General features: G+C 50.6%; 1 protein-coding gene across 1 annotated transcript in view; it reads left to right on the forward strand.

Moving 5' to 3' along the window:
* IKZF1 (IKAROS family zinc finger 1) overlaps positions 1-27,182 on the forward strand; it is a gene marked incomplete at its 3' end in the record, with an annotated part of 88,601 nt that overhangs the window by 36,334 nt on the left and 25,085 nt on the right. Inside the window, exon 4 of the mRNA XM_082845852.1 lies at positions 23,668-23,727. Coding sequence (XP_082701978.1) covers positions 23,668-23,727 — 60 coding nt within the window. The remainder of the gene's footprint in view (positions 1-23,667; positions 23,728-27,182) is intronic.

A 27,182-nucleotide genomic window follows, 5' to 3' on the forward strand; every position in this document is an offset into this window, starting at 1 on the left:
GAGGGCACCGGATGCCCAGTGCCCGTGCGTTGCGTCCAGCTAGATGTCAGGGTCCCTGCAGGCAGCACTTCTGCTGCTTCTCCAGCCCGTAACACAATGAGGGGAAAAGCAGGACGTAATGAACATCCTGACACTCAGAAATACCAGATCCAGTGTATTGTGAAAATCCTCTATTGTGTCTGTTCATGAGACTGGCTGTAGAAATAGAAAATCGTTTCAGTTGAAAGTCTGGAAACAATAGTTTAACCATCGAAGGAAAATAGTTAACACAAATGGGAAGGAAGCAATACTTAACACAGTTGAGGGGAAAATAAAATGTCATCTAAAACTTTAAATCAATATGTATGGGAAGTAAAAGGGAAATGAATATTTTCAGTTTTGCTGTATAATTAGGATTTGCTTTGCGGTCCAGTCTGTGAAGGCCCCCCCCCCCTCTGGGCTTCTCCCAGCCCTTAAGGGGACAAATAATCCGAATTCGCAGCATCCTGGGATCCCAGAAATTATTGCATGCCCTACACGGAATCTTCTTCAATGTTTACAGGCATAGACTCTGGGTTTGTTTGCTCCTCTTCAGTCTTGAAAACTGGAAAGAAATCCGATCGCTCCTTGACATGGTATTGAAAACTGTACTGTCTTCAAAGTGCTATCACTGAATCCATCCCAAGCTGCTAGACCCACTGTCATGGGGAGTCAAAGCTGTGTGAGAACCGGCATCCACAGGGGTTAAATGGACAGAGGGACCTGAAGGGTCCCTGGTAGGGTTGTGGCTAAATGGCTAGCCCAGGTTCTAAGCAGCGTCAGCGTTCCAGATTGCAGGGGAGCAAGCTGGAGGTGGGGATTGAGCCAGCCTTGGAGGATTGATTAGTGAGAGAAATGTTTGTTAATTACCTGCTCCCTCCCAAGCACCCTGCTAGGCACAGGGGCGATTAAGAAAGGTAAGATTCCGGGGCTCAAAGAGTTTACCTGCTGGTGGGAGAGAGGAAGGATGCAGCTGAGCAGAGAGAGAGAAATAGTAAGAAGGGAAAATATAGAAATAAAATATTTCTTCTTGTCCGGCAGACAGTTCTGCCTGGTTATAAACGTCTGCTTCATAGTAATGAAAACGTTTAGCTTGATGCTTTGAAGTTCATGCCCGCACTGACTGCAATATGACCGTACCCCTAGGGAAAAGGTGAATGGGAGCATCTGTCTGCACGTGCTTGAAACCAGGCCAATTTAGGAAAGCTTCTGAGGCTGACTGCTCCCGCCACCCCAGCACTCACGGAACCAGCCGTGTACACAGCTTGCTTGCTCTCTGCTCTGTGTCTGCGGTAGGGATGGATTCCCAGTCCCATAAAGCATTCCAGACCAAAGTCCCTGAGTGGTCCTGAGCCCAGGGCTCAGCATCCTTGATAGGGGATGGCCGGCCTGTGTGGGCACCTCATGAGACAGCCTGCTTGAGGTTTCGAGAGACACTGAATGTTAGAAAAGCCTTGAAGGAATCTGCTTCTGTCCAGAGCCATCCCTGCTATAGCAACGCTTTCTCCGAAGTGTGGGAGCCCCACCAATCATTGGAGACAGTAGACCAGGCCCTCGAAGCACCTCCTTCTCCCAGCCAATGTGTTCCGGTTCCCTCCGAGTGTGATGAAATAAGCGGGATCGTCTGTTTGCTCTGCCTCTCCTCACTGTTCTCACGGTCCCTGGGCATTGCACGGTGTGCTCAAGTCTCCTGAAACCCGGCACCAAAGGGCCTCGCTGGCCGTGGCTGGGGATGCAGGTGAGAGAGGAAGCCCAGTCTCTGCCCCAAAGATGAGCTCCCCTTGGTCGAGATCTACCTCTGTCCCCAGGGTGCGAGGGAAGACCGCATGTCAAAGCCGATTTTGTTACCGTGCAGGAGTCTCTGCTGTTAGTTTATAAACACGTGGGTACAGAACACATCTTCTGTCCTTTTGAACTTTAATGTTCTAGTTCTGCAGAGCAGGGGCCACGTAGGAATAGAGCCTTCGTTGATTGGGTGCAGGTTTCTCCTAGATGCACAGTCGGGTCAGATGTGTGTAGCCGAGACTTGGGTTCACCGCCAAATAAGAACTCATCGTCCGTTGCTCAGAACAGCTCTCAAGACTGTCTCCCTCCTCTCGCACCTGTGCCTTTGGTGTTTGGAGTGTCCCGTGCTGTTGGGTACAGTGTGTTTCCTTTCAGCCTGTTAGGGTCCTTCTGGAAGGACTGTGGGTTCCTCGTGCAGGGACGGTGGTGAATAAGAGGGGGCCTCCCTTGACATGTTGGTACCTCAGCAACTTTGCCTGATGAAAATGTAGCCTTTTTAAAACACATTCAGATAATCTAGTTTTTTAAAGAAGATGAAATTAGCATACCTGTGCTGCTAATGACTCCACTCTGTCTGATCCCCGATTCCCTTAGGATCTCTGCCCTGCTATCAGGACCAGCAGATATAAAAAGGAAGCAGTTCACGGTAGTTTGTCAGCAAACCAGGCCTAAGGTCAAAGTCTTGCTCTTAAACCTAAGTTTCTAAAAGGTTCTTAAAAGGAGCAAAGCTCACACCGTGCATCAAAGCAAAAAGCAGAAAAATATACCATTGTTCCCACTGAAATTCTTCCTCCATCCTATTTTATTCTAGGTGAAGCTAGTCTTGCAAACAGCTGTGTCTATGAGATCTTTCATCGAGTTTAAGTTTTACTTTTGTAAATAGAAACATTATCTTTAAACAAATCGGTCCACTCCTTCAATCCAGAATTTCCACAGCTCAGTTGAAACGTCGGGTGTCGTGTCGCGTAATTTCGTGAACCATTCACATGCAGGTGGTACACCGTAAAGACGGAAAGATTTCTTAGAAAGTTTTAAGTGAAAGGGAAATCAGGTAGAAAGTGTGCTTGAAAATATTAGGTACGTGGGTGGTCTTCTTTGTGATGCTTTGTGTAGTCATCACGGTTTTGCTGCTGTGACTGGATTCCCAACTCTTCGGGTCAGGAAGGCTCACATTCCAAGATGCACAGAGAAACAGGGGGAGCCTGGAGGGAAGGATGCTTTACTGTCATCGAAGGATGAAGTATGTCCTTTTCTTCATTTGGGAAGAATAAAGAAAATGCCAAGATTTCCCTATGAGATGCCCGAGGCATTTCCAGGAGAATTCCCCTTTCAGAGAGACACATCTGTAGATGCCCATCAGTCGGCTGTACCTTCCAAATAGTCAAACAGGGAAAGGAATTCAGTTTTTAAGTTTGTCAGAAAATTTTAATTATTTGAAATCTTCAGCTGCTGCCACTGGGAGTGACAGGCCCGACGTTTCGGAGTCCATGGAAAGAGCATGTGATTCCCACAGGAAACAAAACGAAGACGCAGCATGACTGATGAGTGATTTCAGGAGATGCCCCACAAACTGGCTGTTAGCAAACATTCTCACCTCAAGAAAAATAAAGAGTAGGGTATGTACATTGAGAAACAGTTATTTTTGGCACATTCTTTGAGGTCAGATACCTCTCTGAGGTGCTGCTTCCTCGTTACTATGGCACAAAGGTCAGAACAAGAGTGCGGTGGTTCTGAAACCATGGGCGTCAATCAGAGCAGCTACAGAAGCTCCGCCCACTTGTGGAAGGAGGCCGGCCGCCATGTTGATTCGGGAATGAACAGATGGATCCCATGGCAGGTGTGATCAAAGCAGGCAGCTCTTCTGAAGGTAGACAAGGGAAAAAATAAAGAAAACACAACTTGAGATAGTACAAAACAATTATTATTTTATGCATAATAGTACCCACTCATTTAATAAAATGCCCCAGAATCATGCCCTACAGATGCCAACACCCTGCCCTTAAATGACCCGCAGTCAGTTGGAGGGAGACAGAGTGTGGACAGGTGGGACAGGTAGGCATCACTCTCTCTGTTTTACAGATGAGAGCGTTCCCAGCATCTGCCCAGACCGTAACAAGGCCTAGAAGGGTAGTTGGTGCTTAGAGTCGCCTGGCCTCCTTGGGCAGGTGGTGGTTATACAGTTAATGAGGTTAATTAACTGATCTTCAAATCACACAACCTGTGTGAACCCAACTTTTCTGATCTTAAATCTTTCATTCTTTTGACTGTTAGTTTTACCATTTTTGTTTTAAGTGTGTGTGTTTACGATCTTTGTCACCGTTCAAAACACAAGTATTAGCTGAGCGACGTTGGACAGTACTGTCTTGTATTCTCAATGGGATCGGGAAAGTGGTGGGAGAATGTGGCCCCGATCGCTGCAGTCCAGCTGGCGTCACCGTGCAGTGTTCGCAGGGCACAGAGGGAAGGGTGAAGGGGATGAGGAAGGCAAGACCAGCCTTCCCGAGGGGACAGAATACACGAAACGCTGCCGGAGCCAGAAAACCCCACAGAACAGGCCAGGAGTGCAATCAGCTTTGATGAGAGGAGTGTAGGCTTTTCAGAAGACATGACATATGTCCTGTTCCCTCAGGAATGCGTGGGATTGTAAGAGCTTGATGGGAGAGGGGTCAGGTGGGGGACATATCCGTGGGCCGAGGAAGCATCACTGCAGCTTTGGTGTCTGCGTGGGCCGAGGCGGACCCTGGTCTGACCTCAGAGGAGGTGCTCCGGAGACGTATTCCCTGGGCAGTCACGGCCATGGGTGAGGGAGTTGGGGCGGGGAGTCGCTGGCTTCGCTTTCCCCGCAAATGATTGCAAGTTGAACCCTTTATTCCGTTGCCTTTCAACAAGAAATCCCGTTACCTGGATCCCCCTAATTGAAACCCTATCCCATTCAGGGCATGCATTCTTCTAGGTGAAGTCGTGTTCTAGGAGCTGTGAGAAAGGAGTTCGGGGCAGATGGGAACCCTCTGTGCAAAGTTTGAGTCCAAGCTTTGGAAACTAGACAGCTTGTCTTATTTATTTTACAAATTCATCCAGAAAGCTGTTGGAATTTTGGAAAATTCCAAAAGTAGGGATGAGAACCCACGTGAGGAACAATTGAAATGATCCCCAAGTCAGACGGAGGTGTCGGAGCAGATCTTCCGCGGATGCAGTGGCCGTGAGGGGCGTGGCCCTGGGTGGGCCCTGCGGACCTGCAGGCCTGGGTGTCACTCAACATCACCGTCGTGACCACGTGGCTTTGAGGCGCCTCCCCCCACCCCTTCCTGAGCACCCAGTGCAGCTGCCCTCAGCTCCAGAGGCCGTGGTGGGAAATCCTGGGACACGGAAGCCCCTTCAGGGGTCCCAGGGGTCACGGCCATGCTCCATTTCTCAAGAAGGCAGTACAGACCTCCCCTCCTCCCCTCTGTTGCCACCTCCGTGGGTTTTCCTGGTGCAGAGGCCATTTCAACTCTCAGGGCCTAGAGAATAGAGTGAATTGAGCAGGTGAGACAGGTCAAGTCTCTGAACCCATTGTAGCCCAGGCCGTGGTGCTTCCCATGACCTTGAGACAGCATGCAGGTGATTCTGCAGCTGGAGAGAGACCCCTCCAGGACTTGGAGACAGGTAGATGGGAAGATAATTCTGAGAGCGTGTCCCCCAGTAGACTCGGCCAGCAGCCCTACATCACGTACAGATAACCACCTCGGTCTGAGCCATTGCAAGTGTGTCTCTGAAGTGTAAAACTATTTATGCTGTTCGATTTCCCGTCATTTTCTGGTCTTTCATTTCCTCTCATTTGCATTGGTTACTCATAAATGTAGATCTTCAGTGCGATTTGTACAACCGCTCTGTGTGTCAGTCTGTGAAAAGAAATCTTGGGGCCAGCCGAGCTGCCGGGGTCGCTTGGTTCCCACATGCCAGGTGCCAGTGGTCAGCTGGAAGTGGGATCACCCTGGGCCCGGCCTGGGCTGCTGACCACCAGCAAACAGAGGACAGTGGGCTTCTGGTTCACTCACTTACTGTTGAAGAGCTGCTTTTGAACATCCTAGCTGTGCTTTTTAGCAGAAAGGTCTGGTGTCTTCACACGATGACTCTAGTTGTTTAATTCAATTTGTGGACTACACCTCTGGGCAAAACGAACAGATTATAACCTTTATAAGTTCTGATTCGAGATCATTGAAATCCTCACCATATCACCATAGTCCATTAGATCCTTTCCTTTTTTATTGTCTATTAATAGAAAATACCCAAGCATCTAGTGCCTCGTAGTTTTATGATCTGGGAAAGAGTGGATTTAACCATTATACTAGTTTTTTTTTAAGTTTAAAAAGTCATTTCTCATGCAGAGAAATTGTATGCCTTAATAAACTTGATGAACTAAGATTTGCATGATTACACCTTAAGGTTGAAACACATTTCATTTCATCATTTCCCAGAAGGGGCACTGAATTCACCCATTTCCTGTTTTTAATCTCAGAATGTTCTGTATTTCCTCCATATATCTGCTTTCCTGGCAGCAGGACCCTGGAAGCAATTGACAGCAAACTCTTTGACCTCAGATGTCTGCACTCGGCACGTAGTTGCCATCAGATCTACAAGATCTCTGCACAGAAAAGGAGGCGTGAGGCAAATTCGCTGTCCCTACTGTGCGCAGAAACGTTCAGCCAGCTGGTCCGTGAGCCCCTGTAATGCTGGTCCTGGTGCCAGGTCTCGTACCGGGTCTGACCTCATAGTCACAGTTCTCATCCACAGGCCACCTCATCCAACATCTCGGTCATGTAGCATTTGCGGGGCAGGGAGCATTTCTTCACAGCTAAGTGTTCTAAATTACTCAAGCCTACTCCATTTTACGTTCATTGTGTTTTAACCCTTCTGGATAAGGAATCTTTGCTAGAACCTGCTAGACCCCCCGAGATCCTTTTAAGAATATCTTGAATATGCTCTCACCTTTTCTTCTTAAGTCCTTCTCACTGTTGTAAACACTTAGACCCAGCACGTCGGAGAGAGCATTGCACGCACACGCTTGGCGAACTGTGAGCCCTGCCAGCAGGGAGGTTTGTATCATCAGGGCGTTCACTTGCTCATCCATTTATTCATTCCTTCAGCAGACATTTCTCACACCTGCAACGTAACATACAGATGACAACTGTGCAGTCTTCTTGTGGCCAGAAAACTTACCTGCACGTGTCCGACCCTTAGGTCCTGAACGTGGCTTCGGAAATAGTCATTGTGGTGTGTATGGAACTTATCACTCACTGTTGCCTAAATGACCCTGGCCTTGAATTCTCTCCTCTGTTTGGATAATATTTTCAGTCTCTTCCTTGACTTTCTAATTTGCAACTTTTAATCTGCTGAGTGTTAAGAAAAGAACCACTTAATCGTTTCCACAGCTGCCCACGACGTGGAAGACAGATGCCCCCGCCGAGCGTGGAGGGACTCACCCATGAGTAAACAAGTGAATTTTGGCTGAAAGGTTTCCTACTTCTCTTTTATTGGTTGTCTCAGAGGTCAGTTTTACTTTTTTTCTCCTTCCGGACCTGTTGCTGTAGATGCAGATCGTTGTCGTTGTAGATGGCCGCGTGGCTTCTGAGTAAGGGAAATGGCATGGGCATGAGATCAGTAGGTGATGCTCTTGAGTTCCTCAAGTTTATATTTCTAAGTTTTTCAGTCTCTTTGATCTTTATTCAGATCCTTCCAATTTAAGTTTTCGTTGTGCTTCTTTCTGTCGCTTGAACCGGCAGCCTCCAAATCAAAATGAAAGGCTCATAGTGGGCAAATGAAAGGCTTTATCTAGTGGGCAAATAGATCTGCTTATTTCTTTATTAGAAATGTTATTTTACTTGGCTCTCAACCATGACATACCTGGGAATAACTGGCAAGCTGAATAGGAATATTTTGTCTTTGCAGGGGGTAAAACTTTCTCTGAATTCCACAGGTGGTGTGTATCTTTCCATCTTACATACCGTTAGACTTTTTAAATACTTGGTTTTCTGAAAATAAAATAAAATTGCTTCTCAGCAAGGTTATGGCTTCCCAAATCTCCCTTCCCTGCTTCGATGGCAGAATCTCATCATGGAAGTCAAGCTGGAGAGCCGGGGTCTGGAGGGGCTGCGGGACTGGTTGGCGACTTCCCCATGGGACATGCCAGGGGCCATCCTCTTCCCCGCCGTCCCACGGAAGTTGCAGCTCCACTTTTCCCAGACTTCCAGGGCACTTGACAGAGAGAGGAACCTGCTTTTCTGTACCCTCAGCCGTGCCGGCCACAGCTCTGGCCAGAACGTGCTGTCTTAGCCTTCAGACCCTTGACCACCACCGCCCCACCCCGGGGTGGGTGGGGCTCCTCATGTCGGCCACCACCCACCCACCGTGCATAAGTCTGCTGCTCTTTCCTTTTCCCTTGGCCTGTGAACCCTGTGAAGCCTGCAGGGTTTTGCACTGATGCTTATGAGGGAGAAAAGAAGTTTGCCACTCTCCCTCCCATCCCCCTCCAGCCACAACGCTGGGGACTCTCTGATGTCACCAGATGCAGTGACTTACCGTCGAAGCCAGTCCTCTGGTGGGGACATGGGGTCTCTCTGGCCCCAGAGGCTTTGGAAGCTTCATTGCCAAGGACCCAGGGGCTGCATCTCTGCTCTATGAGATCCGCCAGTGAGTCTCTAAATCTGCTGCATTTATTGAAAAGTGTCCACGAGCCTTTTGCCTGTTTCTCCTGGGACCTCTGTTACAAGGAGGGAGGCCCGTTCACGCCAGGGACCCAGGCCGTCCCAGAGCCAGGGTGCAGGAAGTGTATTAAAACTCTGAATGACCAAGGGTCCAGGGAAGGCGGAATTCCCTCCGGAGCATCTGCAGCGGATGGCGCTGGTTGGCGGGTTCTACCCGCGTTTATCTGTAACTCAGGACTTAAAACCCCAGGGCTAGGGGCTTCCCTAGTGGCACAGTGGTTGAGAGTCCACCTGCCGATGCAGGGGACATGGGTTCGTGCCCCGGTCCGGGAAGATCCCACATACCATGGAGCGGCTGGGCCCGTGAGCCATGGCCGCTGAGCCTGTGCGTCCGGAGCCTATGCTATGCAACGGGAGAGGCCACAGCAGTGAGAGGCCCGCGTATCACACACACACAAAAAACAATAAAAACAAAAAAAAACAAAACCCAGGGCTGCCTTCTGTGCAGATGAGCTTCTTCATTTTTTTTTTTTTTATGTTGGGGGTAGGAGTTTATTAATTAATTTATTTATTTTTGCTGTGTTGGGTCTTCTTTTCTGTGCAAGGGCTTTCTCTAGTTGTGGCAAGTGGGGGCCACTCTTCATCGCGGTGCGCGGGCCTCTCACCATCGCGGCCTCTCTTGCTGTGAAGCACAAGCTCCGGACGCGCAGGCTCAGTAGTTATGGCTCACGGGCCCGGTTCCTCCGCGGCATGTGGGATCCTCCGAGACCAGGGCTCGAACCCGTGTCCCCTGCATTGGCAGGCGGACTCTCAACCACTGCGCCACCAGGGAAGCCCCCAGATGGGCTTCTTCTTGATCAACAGCCCCCCACTTGGAAGAGCTCAGTGGTTCTCCCAGCCCGGGTTCCCTCCAGGGCAGCTGGACGTTGAGTGCTGTGAGCAGACAGTTAATTTCATTTAAAAGATGAGCCTGTGGGAGGGGGAGCAGAGGAAGGCACTGGGCGGAAAGCAGAAGGGAAAACCAGTGCGCAGGTGACCACCATCTCTCCAGGGCGCTCTGAGTGCCAGGCTGGGTGCAGGAGGGGCATGCGTGGCCCCCTTCCCCCACTGGCCGAGGGCTGCCCCACGGAGGGTGAGCTTCCACTTTCTGAGATGAGAAACCAACTTACCAAAACCCAAGGGAGAAAAAGGACTCAGACAGTTAGGGGTCACGGGCCTCTGGCGACCCTCTTGCATTGCCGCCCTTTGTCCCAAAATCGGAAGGAACAATGCAAAAAGTAAGACAGGTAAACAGTGCCCTTCGTGACAGGCTGTGGCCCCGGGGGTGGGTGTGGCATCCTCGGTGGTGCAGAGAGTTGGCGCCACAGGTCTTCAGCATGAGCTGGTTGAGTAAACTGAAGTTTGCCCAGGAAGGAAAACGCGCAGTCTCGGTTTGACGTGGATGCTTGGACCACGTCAGGATCAAAGCATCACGTGAGGGGTAGGAAGGATGGGTGATGCACCGTCATCTAGAACGTTCACCCAGGAGGGCCGGAGGTGGAGTCCTGGGGTCTTGGGTGGAGATGGAGACAAGGGCCTTGACCCAGGGCAGCCCTCTCCGGGGCCACAGCCCCTCCCGACCCCGCTGCACCCCAGGTGGCGTGCACAGGGGTGAGGTGATACCCACAGGCTGAAGGTTGGCCACCGTCTCCTCGGAACACGGCCTCTCTCGGTTTATATTCGTGTGATTCAGCATGTGAGCCTGTGAAGAATAACTGGAAAGGACCACTCCTGGGAAGGGGCTCCTGAAATGTAGTCTCGAGATAATCAGTAGTTTGCTATAAGAACAATAGTAGTTCTTGGAAAATAAGGAAGGGGGAAGATAGTGCATTCATTTAAAAACCCGCGGTCCCGGGAGGGAACTTTCCATCTGAATTCAGAGACCTCAAAGGCAGGTTGGTGGGCCCCCGCCCCTCAGGCACACGCCATGGAAATGCTAGATAAGGCGTGTTTCTGAGCGCCCTCCAGGCTCCTCCGGTGGGAATGCCTAACATAGAGAACCGCTGCTGGTTATCTCCACGCACAGAAAACGCCGCAGACGAGTTAATGCACAGTTTCTTTCTCATTTTTCCCTTGATTCCATGCTTTACTCTCGTGGCCTGTTCTCATTTTTAAAAACGGTATTTGGACGTCCCAAAGAGGAGCTACCTGCATATACTTATGCTTTCTGTACCTTTAGTCCATTGTTTCGGTCTCGGCTCTCAAGTTGTGTGTTTGATGACACAAGGCAATGTTACCATGTTTTTAACTCTGGCTTTTTAAATACAAGAGAAAAATAACAGATTGGCCTCCGAGAATTATTGGGAATTTCTGGATCTAGTATGGTTTAGTGCAGACGTGCAGGTGACCCTTGCACCATATCCCCCAGCCCACTGGACCACAGGGCAGACGTGTCCCTCTCCCTCCCGGGCTAAGAACTAGGAGATCATCCTCTTGTAGAAGTTTGACTGAGATGCAAGACAGGGCGTGTGAGTGTCAGTGTCTGTCTGGGGGTGTGTATGTATGTATGTGTGACTGTGTGTATGTTTGTGTGTATATGAGTTTCTGGGTATGTGGGTGTGTATGTGTGTCTCTGTGTACATGAGAATGTGTGTGTTTGAGTATATGTGTGTCTGTGTGCGTATGGGGGTGTGTATGGGGGTATGTCTGTGTATGTGTGTGTGTGTATGGGGTGTGTATGTGAGTGTGTGTCTGTGTCTGTGTGTGTAGGTGTGTATGTGTCTGTGTGTATGGGGGTGTATCTGTATGTGTCTGAGAGTGTGTGCATATGTGTGTCTCTGGGTATGTGTGTGTGTGAGTCTCTGTATCTGTGTGTGTATGTGAGAGTGTGTGTATATGTGTGTATCTGGGTATGTGAGTGTGTGTGTGACTGTGTGTGCATGGATGTGTGTGTGTGTCTGTGTCTGTGTGTACCTGTGTGTGTATGTGGCAATGTGTGTATGCGTGTGCCTGTCTGTAGGCATGTGAGTGTGTGTGTATGGGGGTGTGTATGTATGTAGGGCCGTCTGTGTGTGACAGTGTGAATGTGTGTGCATGGATGTGTGTGTGTGTCTATGTGTATCTGTGTGTGTATGGGGGTGTGTATGGAGGTATGTCTGTGTGTGACAGTGTGAATGTGTGTACATGGATGTGTGTGCCTGTCTGTAGGCGTGTGAGTGTGTGTGTGTAGGGCCGTCTGTGTGTGACAGTGTGAATGTGTGTGCATGGATGTGTGTGCCTGTCTGTAGGCGTGTGAGTGTGTGTGTATGTAGGGCCGTCTGTGTGTGACAGTGTGAATGTGTGTGCATGGACGTGTGTGCCTCTCTGTAGGCATGTGTGTGTGTGTGTTTGGGGGTGTGTGTGTATGTAGGGCCGTCTGTGTGTGACAGTGTGAATGTGTGTGCATGGACGTGTGTGCCTGTCCGTAGGCATGTGAGTGTGTGTGTATGGGGGTGTGTATGTAGGGCCATCTGTGTGTGACAGTGTGAATGCGTTTGCATGGATGTGTGCACACACACTCTGCTCAGCCGCCCCAAATGCAATTCCTGCGCTGCTTCCCTTTCTGTCACTTCTCCATAATTCTCTGCATTTCGGTTGGGCTGCTGTCCCGGGCTTCCTCTTTCCCCGCATTCCTGTATTTCATTACTCGCCCTTGTTCCTCTTCTAGGGCTTGTACAACACAGCCAGGAGGATGTGGAAACGCAGTTACAATATGACACACGGGCTGCCGTGTCACAATCGCGCTCCCGGGCCTGTCTCCTGGAGGCTTCGGGATGAGGCGGGAGGAGGGAGGCACGGAGAGGGGAGAAGACAGAATGCAGAAGCGCTGGCGACGCCGGCGTGCTTCTCTTCTAAAGCCTGGAGTTTCCCGCTTAGCCGAGGCTGCGGAGGCCTGCGGCTGCCATTTCTGCTCTGGGAGCCTGGGGCGCCCAGGAGCCCCTTCCCGAGTCAAAGCCTGCTTGCCCCGGGCCCCCGCGGACTCCCAGCTTCCCTGTGTGACTGTCTCTCTGTCTGTGTGGGCCGTTAGTCTCCTCCACGTCCCCTCTGCCCAGCCCCCCCACTGCAGCCCCTCCATCCCGACGCCTAACCCAGGCCCCCCAGCACGGCCCCCTGAGCCGGGACCTCGATGCTCCCTGTGGCCTGGGGGGCCTCGTCTCAGCTTCCAGGAGCCTCCAGAACCCAGCCCTTCCCCCCTGCACCCCGTCGTCTAGAGGACCTCCGCCACCCATGTGGCTGCCCTGTGTGTCCACTGGGGATGCCTTTTTCCCGCTTCTCACTCTAAACGTGATCCTTCTGGGAGACCAGGCCCCGTATCACTCTGCTGGTTCCAAGCAGGGGGACTCCCTGGTGCTGGGCCCCCTGACGTGGGGGGCCTCTCTCCCCCTGCCCGTCTGAGACTTCACCTTCCTGCTGTCCGAGACCCTACTGCCCTCCCTCGGGGCTTCGCACCGCACTCTGCAAGGCTTGAGTGTAAGCCGCCCCTGAATGCTAGGTGCCCAGGCGCACTCAGGGCCTTCCTCATAAACTCCTTCATTGCCGGCCCCGGGGGTCTTCAGAGGCCAGAGCAGCCCTAGTGGGCCCAGAGGAAGACGGTGAATTGTTTCCCTGATCTCAGGCACCAGGGCTCAGTCTGCTTTCCCGTCAGACGGGCGTGGACTCATCAGGTGAGCTGCAGGGAGCAGACAGGCATGGGCTGATCAGGTGAGCTGCAGGGAGCAGACAACCCTGGGGGTTGCGGGGAGAACTGGGCCCCAGTCCCCACCGGCAGCCCTGGGCAGGGCAGGCGGCCTGTCTGAGCCTATTTCTCCATTTGTAAAGTGGGGTCGTGGTTTCCTCATGGGGCAGCTTCAAAAAGGAAAGAAACGGGTGCCCAGAAAGCGTTTTGCACAGTAGCTGGTAGCACACCCAGACGGGAGGGGACAGGTTCAGGCCAGGCAGCCCTGCCCTGGATGCAGACGGGGGGGACGGGTTCAGGCCGGGCAGCCCTGCCCTGGATGCAGACGGGGGGACGGGTTCAGGCCGGGCAGCCCTGCCCTGGATGCAGACGGGGGGACGGGTTCAGGCCGGGCAGCCCTACCCTGGATGCAGACGGGGGGACGGGTTCAGGCCGGGCAGCCCTGCCCTGGATGCAGACGGGGGGACGGGTTCAGGCCGGGCAGCCCTGCCCTGGATGCAGACGGGGGGACGGGTTCAGGCCGGGCAGCCCTGCCCTGGATGCAGACGGGGGGACGGGTTCAGGCCGGGCAGCCCTGCCCTGGATGCAGACGGGGGGACGGGTTCAGGCCGGGCAGCCCTGCCCTGGATGCAGACGGGGGGACGGGTTCAGGCCGGGCAGCCCTGCCCTGGATGCAGACGGGGGGACGGGTTCAGGCCGGGCAGCCCTGCCCTGGATGCAGACGGGGGGACGGGTTCAGGCCGGGCAGCCCTGCCCTGGATGCAGACGGGGGGACGGGTTCAGGCCGGGCAGCCCTGCCCTGGATGCAGACGGGGGGACGGGTTCAGGCCGGGCAGCCCTGCCCTGGATGCAGACGGGGGGGACGGGTTCAGGCCGGGCAGCCCTGCCCTGGATGCAGACGGGGGGACGGGTTCAGGCCGGGCAGCCCTGCCCTGGATGCAGACGGGGGGACAGGTTCAGGCCGGGCAGCCCTGCCCTAGATGGTGCATGCTTGGTACAGCTTGGATGTTGAACGGGAAGAACACGTGACCTAAACTGGTCCTTTTCACACGTTTCTCAGTAAATGGTTTTGAATCACAGAGCTGGTGGGGGCGGAGGCCGGGGGGCGGGGGGTGGGGGAAACGGAGGAGGAACCTTCCTCATTTCAAAGAAATGTTGCCCGAGGGAAGGACAGGACTTTTTGAGAGACCCTAGTCCTAAGAAACGGCTGAAACCTACTGGGAAGAGTGGGATGTTTCAGGTTCTTGCCGAGAGATGTGAAATGTTGGCTGAAGTGCTGGGATGCGGGGCTGCTGAGTAATGAGTGAGTCCCTTCACAGGGTGTGGGGTGTCTGTGCCCTGTGACTGCTGGGCCCTCGCCCTCCGAGGGTCTGCACCCCCGAGCCAGCCTTGTGTGCCGGTGTCACATCTGAGGGGACCCAGCCTGAGGCCGGGTGACGCTCTGGGTCCCGGAGCTTCTCGAAGGTGGAGGGAACACAGCAGGACTTCCTTCCCCAAATCCATCTCCAGCGCCGTCCCTGGATCATATCCCAGAGCTTTACAGGGAGGGTGGATATACTGACATCGCATTTGTTAGGCACGTAGAGAGTGAGAGGGGTGAGAGAAGAGAGAGGAAGAGCGGGAAAGCTTCACAGTTCCGTAAGAGAAGGACTATAAAATGCAGAGTATTCAGACTTCTTTCATCCAGGTTCGCAGTAAGTCCACACTAGACACTGAAGAGCTTGTGGCGGCCGCATCTCTGGCCCATGTCCCCCCCGTGTGAGTTTACTGTGAAGGTGGAGGGTTCCTCACCCGGGAACCTCTCCAGGGTGGTTCCCAGCTAAGAAACGGAGGGAGCAGGGACCTCACCATGACTTCTGGGTACGGTGGAGATGCCTCTGACCACGGGGCTTGGTGGAAGTGGGACGGAGCGGGGCCCGTCTGTGCCCTGGGGACACTGTCCTTCGAGTGTGAGAGTCAGCATGACAGCCTGGCTGTCTACCTTCGAGGCTGTTTCTCTGAGCTGCCTTTGTAAATACATGGGCAGGAAGAGCGGTCTTTGCCACTGACGCGCACACACACGTGCATAGACACGCACGCGCACACACGCGCACACACGTGTGAGCCCGGTGCACAGGCCAGGGGCGCCCACCCCACCGCGTGTCAGTCCCGGCCACTTGCCCAGCCTCGGCCCTGTCCCCCTGCAGATGCCCAGGTGCTCGCGGACCCGAGGTGCCTCCTACTTTCTGCCCTTCCCTCTTCCATCCTGGCCCCTCGCCTGGCCTCACCTCACCCCCAGCTGCTGCCCGACAGCATGCTTTTGGGCGGAGAACAGGAAGAGGTGGGAAAGGCAGGGTGAGGGCTTGTCTCCGCCCTGGGCCGTAGGGCACAGGCATCCTAAGCAGCCTCTCCTGACAGATCAGCGCCCTTGAAGACAGGGCGCGTTGCTGCTCCCCCGGGCTCAGGACAGCGCGGCGGTGGGCAGAGCTGTCCTTCCAGACCCACCTCCCCCTGCTGAGTCACCTCTTGCTTGGAATTCTGGCAGGGACCCCCCTGAGCTTCGGGAAGGGAGGGACAGCAGGGGACCCGCCCTCCGTGTGTCCCGGGGGAGATTACTTTATCTGCGGCCTCCCCGAAGCAAGGCCTGGGCTCCTGGGATCTGTGGGGCTTGACACCGTGCCAACTGCGAGGATGGGAGGGAATGGCCTGGAGTGTCTGCAGAGCCGGAGGGGGCCCTCCCTTCACCCCTCTGCCGACAGAGCAGCCCGTCCTGTACCTCCTCAGTGTGGCAGAGGTGCACACAGTAACGGTGCTTCAGGGGCCAGGCACATCTAACCGTCGAAACACCGCCTTCAGCTTTCACCGCTTCATTTCGCGCTGGCAGTGACATTCAGCCCGTTGCTTCAGTAAGAATGTGCCCCGGGAAAACCACAACTGAAACACGCACAGTGTTTACAGTCACATCAGCTAGAGCACCTGCGGGTACACCCAGCACACGCCCCAACGGCCGAGAGCTGTCCATCCCCATCCCTCCTGTCCGTGTGGCCAGGGGTCCAGTCACCCATCGCCTGGTCTCCTCCCCTCCTCACGGGGCCTTGACACTGAAAGGAGGCCCCATGCACCTGCGCGGGCCCCGCCCATTGGCACCGTCCACATGCCTGCGAGCGGTCTGAGCAAACTCTCCCTCCCTTACCATTTCTGCCTGTCTGATCCAGTATAAATTCCCCTCACCGAAACAAGATTTTGAATGGAAAAGAAAAACAAAATAAAATTCAAGGTTTCACCTACATCCAGGCCCTCACACTATTTCAACCTCCCCAGGTCCGTGGTGAGAATTTTATGGCTTCTCATTGCTTCTCCAGCCATCTGAATTTCCTTCAGCCCTTGTTTATTGCCTGAAAATGTCCCTTTCCTTCTCTCATTTTAAAGCTTGAGCTAAGCTCTCTCACTCTGTTTTTATTATGTTTCCATGTTCTCCTTTTCATGGTTTTCTTTAGATTATAGGCATTGGAGGCGAATTTTAGAAATTTCATCTTGGTATTTCTGTATACTTGCTATCTTTGAATAGGCAAATACTATTTTTACCAATAAAAAGGTATTTTTTCTTTAAAAAAGAAAAAGAAAAAGAAAGAAGGACACAACATTCTGAGAATATTCCTAAATCTATTCTTTAACCTGTTGAATGTTTCACCATAAATTGCAGTAAACTCTACCTAAGAGGGTGAGTAGGGGGTGATTCCAAAGGACACCAAAGCAATGACTTCCAAGACAGTCCCATAAACAGAATCATCATTTTTGAACCTGTTTGCTCAGTTGTGCTCTTCAGAAGAAGAGTCTTTGCTTATCCACGTTTCCCTTTCTAAATTATAGGTTTAGCAATCAGAGCTTTTCCAAGCTATTTAGTTCACTGTGAACACTTAAAATTGTACTAATGAAATATAAACAGAAATAGGGCTGGTCCCCAGCTGGTCTCCTCCATGGAGAGAATCAGAAGTTGGTTTGTCCCCGTCAGCTCATCAGGCTGTTGGTTAGTTCCGTGTGTTGTCTGCTCTGGACGGCAGACCCAACAGTGGTCGTGGGAAGGGACGCCAAGTGGACTTTGACCATTTTGTCGCTTTCCACTTGAAACAACCAAAACTGTCCCACGACCTGGTCGTCAGCTGGAAACCCTGTAAGTGTGAGTGAAGGCCTTATAAGGTCACCCCAGCCCCACTCCCAAGTGGAGGTGAGGACCTGCCAGGGTGTTTGGGGTGGGAGGGAAGCCTGCCAAGACTTGGGTTTCCAGGTGCCAAGGACATGGTCCCTGAGGGTGTCTGTCTTTCCTAGGCACCGTCATGGTCTTGCAAAGCACCAGCCCTGTTGTTCTCCCCGTGTATTAAAAACTTGGTCAGTGCTAGTCGGCTGTAGCCAATCCTTTCAGCCTGAAGTCTTTGTTGACGAGAAGATAGGTGTTATCATAGGTCCTGGTTATCTGCCCAGGGCTCTCCACTGAGAAGAGGGCCGGCTGAAGAGCAGGGCCTTATAAGCGTTACAGTGCATCTGCACGTGGACCCGACAGAATAGACACGATGATTCCCGTTCTGTGGGTGAGGAAGCTGGGGCTCAGGGCAGCTGGTGCCTGACCGGGTCCGCATCACCTGGGGGGACAAAGCCAAGTGTCCAGCCCTGCAGCCCCTGCACCCCGCTCTCCGACAGCACCCCTTCTTCCCAGAAGCTGACACAGCTCCAGGTTCGGGGACATCTGGGGCGTGATGTGACACAGGGAGGAGTAGCCAGAGGACAGAAAGGCTGGGCCCACATGCTCGGTTCTCTAAACTGAAGTCAAGTCCAGCACTTTCCCTGAGGCTCACTCGACCTAAGTGCACCCACTTCCTTGGAGCCACATTCAGACCTAAGAAGTACAGTGCCTTCTGCCTCAGACTTTGCAGTTCCTCTTGGAATGAAATTCTGAGAACGTCCAGGTCGGATGGTTGTCTCCAAAAATAAGGAGTTTGTTGATTCAGTGACCCTGTGATGAGCCCCTCATGTTCTAGGTCTTGTGCAGGAGGAGAGGAAATGAGAGAAGGGAGCAAAGTCCCCGTAGCCTTTTATCTGATCACGGAATTGGGCTCCAGACACACCAGCTTCCAGAACTGGGCGCGAATCCCAAGGGCTCTGGAGTAGAGATGGTGCAGGCTGTCATACCGAGAGAAAGGGTGGGTTCTGACCGGTTGTCGAAAGGGTGGGAGAGCAGAGGGGCCCCTCGGGGGGCGGAGAGGCATTGCTAGCTGAGCAGGTCTGGGGGACGAGACTTGAGGCCGGTGGCCCTGACATCTGCACAGGACACAGATCTGCTTGGACGAGGAGGACGTCTCCATACCGGCTGCAAGGTGTTGACAAATGAGTGCAGCCGGTGGTTTGGTTTTTCTTGCATTTTTCCTGCAGGTTCATCCCTTTGGTTGTCTGAATAGCATTACCAGCTGGGAGGGTCATGGTCATTGCTGACCAGTCCTAGAGGATTTGGCCCAGGACTTGGGGGTTTTGTTTCATCACAACAGTGCAGACCAGTGGAAACTCTGGACATAGGTGCCCTGATAAAGGCAGCCTGTGGGTGAAGATCTCAGGGCGATGGGCAGGGTGGATTGGAAGCGGAGTCTGAAAGCGGGGTCCCCGGGGTGAAGGTCATCCCCTTCCCTGTGCCGGGCAGTGGGCAGGAAACCCTGGAAGGATGTGGGGCGGGAGTGGGGTGGGGGCCGTCCTGCGGGGCAAGGCAGCGGCTTCACGCGTGTGCTGGCTGCGATGTGACTGGAAAAGAGTCAGAGAGACAGAACTCAGAGAGAAATTGGCCGTGGAAGGCCAGGGGTGGGAGTGAGGCCACGCGGCCAGATGAGAGGGCCACTGGCACATGGGACGGGGCGGAGAGCTGGGTCTGAAGAAAGACCTTGAGTCTGGATTAGGGACGGAGCCCAGGAGAACCCTGCAATCGGGGCGCTGGCACATCGCTGCTTCCTGTGTCCATGCAGGACACAGGGCTGAACAGACGCCGGGGCCCAGGCTACAGGAAGGATCTGGAGCGAGAAGCAGGGTGTAGCAACAGGAGCCGCTCGGGAGCGGCTCCGCTGACGGGTGAGGCCTCAGCCAGTGCTCGTGGGCGCGGTGTGCGGGCTCGGACTAGCTTCCTCTCCTGTCAGTCTGGAAGGACACCCCCTTCTTGGCGTGAGTGGTCAGGAAATGTCAGCATTCTCTTCCCCAGCAAGACACAGAGCCCCCTAACATAGAGGATGGTCCGAGGACAAATAGGCACCCCAGGAACGTCTGGGTGTGGCAGGATCGCAAGAGAATCTGGATCCGGTACCTATGCAGGATGTAACCAGCTCTCTAGCAGGAGCATGGCCTTGGGGTTTTGGCTCTGGGGGGGTCCCTGGTCCTCTCCTTTGCCCACTGGCCCACTCGGGGACCCTGTCGCTAGGGCAGTGACAGGGTGAGGATGCCCTTCCCTGAAATGCTAGATCTGCAGATATCGCAAAGGTCACTGCAAACCATGCTTACACAAGTTAATAAGAGACTGATGATCCGGCTGTGACCGACAGGTTAATATGATTTAAAGAATATGTAAAAAAGTCACATGACTGCACATTTCTAAATTCTCCTACCTACGAATCTGAATGTGTTCACACTGAAATCCTCAGAGTCTTTTTTTGACTTGGAAGTGGGCAGACTTCCTCTCTCCCAGTTTGAAAATCCCAAGTATGTTTTCATCTCTCCTGGAGGCTCCAGCAGTGTGAGAAGTATATAATTATATCCTTTATAGTTTGCACAACTAAAGACAAACTGAAGAGTGTGGTTTTGGAGGCTTTCACCTTTGTCCCAGAATGGTCATCAATTGGCAATCTGAATAGGGTTCAGAACCTGAGGCACTCCCAGCGTTTTATACAAAAATGTTCGTGACAATTTGGGGAATAAAAATTCCTAGCAAATGAGCTCAATTTGCTCTTGGTTACAAGAATATATTTCATGAAATTTAGGAAACTTAACAAGGTTCATTAAATCTGTGTCTGCACCTTTTTATGAAACAAGAGCCTGAAATGTGGGGTGAAATTTACTAGGGAAATGAAGACAAGGCTGAGAGTCAAGGAGGCATCACTTCTGCCCCCATGGTGAAGCTTCTGGGACCAGCCAGGATTGTGATCAGAGACACATCAGGTCTGCACCTGTAACACAGCCTCCCAGGTGCCTGGGGAGAAAGGTGGAGTGGCTGATTTTCACACTCATCAGGCACGTGGACACCATCAGAGTGCAGGGTACTCGGGTCAGCAGTCCAAAGAGAGCAAGAGACCCTGACCACCATGCCCACCATGCATTCTCACTGCCCGTGGGCAAGGGGGCTGGGTGGCCGTGCAGAGAGCAGCAGGGGGAGGGGGGCACACTTTCCAGACCACTCACTGGTCATCATTTTGTTGTGTGGGCAATTCCTTTTTTTTTTAGTAAAGATTTATTCTTTATTTTATAATTTTTAAGTGAAGTACAGTTGATTTACAATATTGTATTTGTTTCAGGTGTACCGCATAGAGATTTGGTATTTTTTACAGATTATACTCCGTTAAAAGTTATGACAGGGCTTCCCTAGTGGCGCAGTGGTTGAGAGTCCACCTGCCGATGCAGGGGACATGGGTTCGTGCCCCGGTCCGGGAAGATCCCACATGCCGCGGAGCGGCTGGGCCCGTGAGCCATGGCCGCTGAGCCTGCGCGTCCGGAGCCTGTGCTCCGCAACGGGAGAGGCCACAACAGTGAGAGGCCCACGTACTGCCAAAAAAAAAAAAAAAAAAAAGTTATGACAAAATAATGGCTATAATTCCCTGTGCTACACAATATATCCTTGTTGCTCATCTATTTTTTTATTTTCACATTGGAGTAGAGGTAGTTTACAATGTTGTGATAGTTTCAGGTGTGCAGCAAAGTGAATCAGCTCTACAGATACATACACATCTATTCTTTTTCAGATTCTTTCCCCACACGGGTCATTACAGAGTATAAGCAGAGTTCCCTGTGCTCTACAGTAGGTCCTTGTTGGTTACCTGTTGCTTACACAGTGGTGTGTGTCTGCTAATCGTGCAGGATATTCTGTAGGTAAATGCACTGTAGCTCTCACGCGGGGTGAGTGTGCGTGCAGGTGCGGTAACGTTCTCGCGGTCCAGTGCCTCTCCAACATTGTAAAGGAGAGAGCACAGCTCCCAGAGGCCCTTCCAGCAGGGAGAGTGTGTGTCTGGAGTACTGACTCTATGTGTCAATTACATATGGTCTCAGATTCACCTGTTTCCCTGCTAACCACCAAGAGGATTTACTCCAGAGCTTCCTGGAAGACCCAGCCTCCTCCCTGTGACCTAATGATAGTTCCTGCCTTGGAGGGCCTCGTGAGGACTAAAGGCAGCTTGTGGAAAGAGCTTGTAAGTCCCTGGTGTTTACAGAGCTCCTGGTGAATGCCTTCCCCGAGGCACTGGACCGACCAGAGTAAAATGGGATGAGATGGGACGAGACGGGACGGGGCAGGATAGGGTGAGTTTTCACGGTTCCCTGCAGTGCATCATTTCCCCACAGGGAGTGAGAGCTCTCCTTTTCCTGAACTCAGAAGTAGGTAACTGCAGGAACGTGTGTGGTACCCGAGCAAGGGTGAATTCTTATCAGTTCAGCTTTCCTCGGGAAAAGCACAACAACTTTATAGCTACAGCTGTTTTGTTTTTTAAACTTTTTGTAATTTGAAGGGAATCAAATCTTTAGGACAACAGCTTTCAAATTCATTTGAATTATACTAATTATACTAAATACAAATTCATTGTATTTATACTATACAAATTCATTTGAATTATCAGCAAAGAACTGACGCTCTTGAAAAATGATTAACATTCGGTGTCCGACGATGTGCTGTACTATTATTTATATTCAAAGGTAAAGCATTCTGACAGAATTCCATACCTTAAGGCTTACGCTCTGATCACCCAGGATCTGTGCAAGTGTACATCTTCTCCTGGCGAGGCAGCTTTTAGATGAATGATGTTCATCATCACGCATGGCCTGTACTGAAGGGGTACCAGGAAGTTCACTTTCAAATCAAGTCACCCTCAAGCCCCCTGTCAGCAACCTCAGCCATATCTCAGGGAATTGGGGCAGTGACATCATTTAATCAGAGAACTTTATGTTATGTGATGTTCCTGATTTAAAGGTAATGCTTACCTTTCAAAACATCTTGGCCTTTTCTCCCTTACCTGAGATGGTAGCACCCCCATGACACAGAGCGACCGAGGTAGCAAAAGTCAATACAAAGGGTTAGAACTCAGTGAAGACGATAGAATTGCAAAGGTCACTGTGAAATCAGCATCCCGTGTTTGACTGTCTGCAGACCGTGGAGCACAGGTGCACCCAGGTGGACCACCTGATGACAGCGCTGCTGGGTGGGACACAGGTGGTGACTGTTAGATTCGGATGCTCAAGGAACAAAAGGAATAGAGGAAGACTAAGGGTTTGCTAGGAAATCATTAAGGTAGCGACTTCAAGGGGTGGCTTTGGAAGTGTCTACCAAACTGTTTCCCCATTATCCCAGTATTTTACTAAATTTTTCATGAGGAAAAAAAAGGGAGGGTCTGTGGTCAGGTAAGTTTGGAAAATACTGGTCTAAGCAAACTTCAGTAGGTCTGTTTCTTGCAGGAAACTCTGCTAATTCAGTAGTTCAGCAACACGTTTAATTTAGCAGCTACTCGGTATGCATAACTCAGACAGTTACTGGGGGTCACTCCAGCAGAGAAAACCGTGTGTGTGTGTGTGTGAGAGAGAGAGAGAGAGAGAGAGAGAGAGATGTGCTGTATCTATTAAGTTTCAAGATACAGGCACACACTGAAAAGCTATGACCTACAAAACCGAACAAACTTGGCGATTTGAGGTGGTGATAGTATTCATGAGAGCAGCTGATAAGGAATACCCACAGAAATCGGTAGCTCGTTTTGAGGTAGAAAACACGAATTTTTCCCCACTCAGTGTGTTGCATGAACATTTTCTAATTTTCTGGGAACACTTTCTAAGAAAAAGCTGAAGGAAGAACATTTGCAATGCAGTCAGCCCATTAAGAGTCACACTGCTTTTGTGAAGATAAGCGCTTTCCCAGGAGACACTTGGCTGTGATGCTGAGATCTTGGACCTGTTTATACCAACTCCCCTGAAGGGTTTCTCAGCAGAGAAAGTTCTAGAATGTTCTAGGTTGCAGCCCCTCAAGTGTTCAACACACCAGACATTGCTCTGCAGTGCCTGTGTGATATAGTGCCATGAGATCAGACCTCTGGGAAGTGGGGTCGTCTTTCTGTGTAAGCACTGTGTTATGGTTTCAGCCCTCTGTCTGAGGGCTAACAGTACCAGATTAGTAACTAAATAATGGTTTTGAGTAATATTACTTTCCTTTTAAAAAACAATGCTTTCTTTTAAACTCTTACTCTGTCTCTCAGATGGTGTTACAGCCCAGCTTTCTTTTTGCCTTCTCTATTGCAGTTGCTTATGGGGTTGACGGCTTTAGGGATTTTCATGCAATAATTCCCAATTCTTTCTCTCGTAAGTATACACTTTGCTTCTAGAAAATGATAACGTGTATTCATTTCATACTCAGTTCCCATAGTGTAAATGTTGTGAATGCATCTTTTTTCATCACCTTCCTTAAGATAAATTAAATATCAGTCACACTGTTTATTAAACATCTGTCATCGAGAACATCTCTTACACACTGAGGTATGTATGCCTGGTTTTAGACTGTTGGATATACTATGGAGCGTGCCTTTTGTGGTGGCCATGCAGTAATAGTAAGGGTAGAAGTAACAATAGTATCGACAGAATTGTTACCCTACTAACGCTGTTAAACAGCCTTGTTACGAACGTTACGAGTATCTCCTCTTTGTTGAGTATGACGATAAAGGCCAGACTTTCTGTCACCGTTAAATAACCCAACATACTTTCAAGATACTTTTTACAGTTTTGTAGGACGGAGAAGGATACATACTGTCCTTCTGTTGCTCTGAAGTATTAATTTCAGAACCGAGAGGAGAAAAATCGCGGGGCTTTGAAGCCGTTAGTCCGTGGTCCTCGCTTCCTGAGCAGCACACTGAATGCTTTTGCGTGCGGACGCTCCTGATCTGAGCTGTCAGACCAAACACAGATGTTAATTTCATTTTTCTTTTTTATGAATTGAGAGACAAGTGTGTTTGGGCAACACCCCTGAGGGAGTATGTTCAGGACAGGCAAGTGCTTTTTAAAAATGTCCAGAGAGCTGAATATTCGAAGTGGTGCAAGTTGGTTGCCCCCTTAGGACTTAAGTCTTCAGAGCCTGTATTAATAAATTATCTAATATTAAAGCAACATCAGAAGGCAGGCCATGCTTGTTAATACTGTAACACTTATTAACACAGGCTGTAGTCTAAAAGGTGTCAGTAGCTGTTAAAGATAGCTTTCTGACATCCCGGCTATGAAAAACTCTTTGGTACCTAAAGGGTTAGCAGTATCAACCTAAGGATATCTCTTTTCTCATAACCTACATCGACTGCTTTTCCAGTATAGAGAACGGACTTGAGGACGCGGGGAGGGGGGAGGGTAAGCTGGGACGAAGTGAGAGAGTGGCATGGACATATAGACACCACCAAACGTAAAATTGATAGCTAGTGGGAAGCAGCCACATAGCACAGGAAGATCAGCTCGGTGCTCTGTGACCACCTAGGGGGTGGGATAGGGAGGGTGGGAGGGAGACGCAAGAGGGAAGAGATATGGGGACGTATGTATATGTACAGCTGATTCACTTTGTTATACCTCAGAAACTAACACAACACTGTAAAGCAATTATACTCCTATAAAGATGTTAAAAAATGTTATAGAGATCTTTCTCTTACTAATGTTCCATTGAATTAACTTTAACAGCTTGAAATTTATTTCTGTGAGATCGATATGCATATATATAAACGTGTATATGTGCGTATATATGTATATGTGTGCTGCTATGATTACGTAAAAGGTTATACTAGGACAGATAACTAATTTCGAGATGAGCAATCACATGGTTGAAATATTAAAAAGTCAAAAGCACTTAAGAGTAAGATAATGCATTCTCAGATGTGTTTTCATTAAATCTGAGGAAAGTTTAGGCTCGAGCATACTGTAATATTGGAGCAGATCCTTTGGTGAAGACTTCAGTATGTAAAAAATTGCTACCTCTACAATACTTGGAGATACTGTAAGATAGATGATACATGTTTCGATACACTTCCTGTCTATATATTTATACAGTTGGGTTCACAAAGTATTAGTATCTCTTTCTCTCCTCCTTCCCCACCCCCTCCCACGTACCCAAGTTGTAACTAAATGGCTGTTGACCTTGATGAAGTCTCCACCCAAACAGCAACCCAACTGTTCTGGGCCAACATCACCACCTAGTGGTCATAGTGGAAAATTGTCCTCCTCACTCATCTCTTTTTTTCCTTCTTGAAAATTAAAAACATAAACTGTTCGACCCCCTGTACCTCAGTTTGTGTCCCTTGTTACCTGAGGAAAATGTAAATATGCTTGTAACTCATTCTTTTTTCCATAATCTTCCTCTTTTGTCTCTCCCTGATAAAAAAAAAACACCTGCATTTTAAATGATATAAGTTATAATAAATGGTTTCAGTGACCTTAAAAATGCTTGAAAGTTTTCATAAATCCTTTAGAGTCAGTGCAAAAACTTCTACACGTTTTCTCTGCATCTAAAATGTTCTTTTAATTACCCTCATTCAAGATATCTCTTAAATATTTTTATTCCATTTGATTTTTACTAGTCGTCAGTTGCAGGAATACTTCTGTCTCCTGTTTCTTCATTTAAAATATTCAGCATTTTGAGCTTCCCTGGCTTAAACTCACAGGGACAGCTTGGGGATATCTTTTCAATGGAAAAATGCTGTCAGAGTACCATTTACCTCACCAGGAAATATAAAGACACATTCGAAAGGAAGAAGAAGACAAAAGGGAAACAGAATCCCTTTGTGAGGCGGGGCTGCCAGTGTGCATTATTCCTGTGCATTAAAATGATTTGATCATTCATGAGGCCGTACGATGCTTGGCGGGAGACTAAGGCCCCAATGACCCCGAGTTCCCTGGATTCTCTCATCGCTAAACTTGTCTAAGTGCTAAGGTTCAGCGGTCCAGGGTCAACCGGATCTGCCCTGTTACTAAACACATAGAAGGACTCTGAAATATATAACAACGAAGCTTTCATTTTCCCGAATTTTCAATTGCATCGGGGAAGGAAAGTGGCTTTTGCCTCAGGATTTGAAGGCATCCACTCTTCATGCAGCCACAGTTATTAAATAATGACATTGGGGTCCCGTCCATTAGCTCCTGGGCGTCAGTGGAAAGGCTGCAAGGCCAGGCCTGAGCCAGAGTGTTCTGGGGTCAAGAAACACAGAAGTCTCCATTTCATGTTCTAGCTTTAATCCCTTCCATTCAGCACCTTACTGAGTTTGACATTTTCCTAAGTGGTGGGAGGATGGAGTGAGAAGGTATTTGTAAGTATAATCCCTGTATTCAAGGAGAGTCTAACATTTCACAGAAGCAATACTGCGGCTGAGCAGTTTGGGGTCCAAGGAAACGGAGCCAAAGAAGTGGTTTAGGAATTCCGAGGAGGGGAGGGACCTAGAGACAGCCTCCGCGGGGTGGACCCCAGTCCACTAAATGCAGGCTAGGGAGGATGGACCATTTCCTGGAATTGATGACGGGCGGGTCTGAAGAAAGAAAACGACGGGGCTGGTCCTGTGGCGTTCTCAAGAGACGATGCAGGAACCCTGCTTGTCCCTTTGGGTGGGCTCCGGGCTGCTTGCATGTGAACCTGCAGGAGATGGACAGCTTGAATACACTCCCAGCACCTGTTTCCAGTCTCCTCCTTCACTGGTTGGAGCAAAGGCTGGTGCCGCTGACTCTCGGCGGGTGGAGTTCAGAATCGCGGGCCCACCAGCACTCAGACCCCCGAGGGCCTTCCCGCACCAGCGCCCGCC

Source organism: Leucopleurus acutus, assembly GCF_964270905.1.
Source record: "Leucopleurus acutus genome assembly, chromosome: 9".
Classification (NCBI taxonomy): Eukaryota; Metazoa; Chordata; class Mammalia; order Artiodactyla; family Delphinidae; genus Leucopleurus; species Leucopleurus acutus.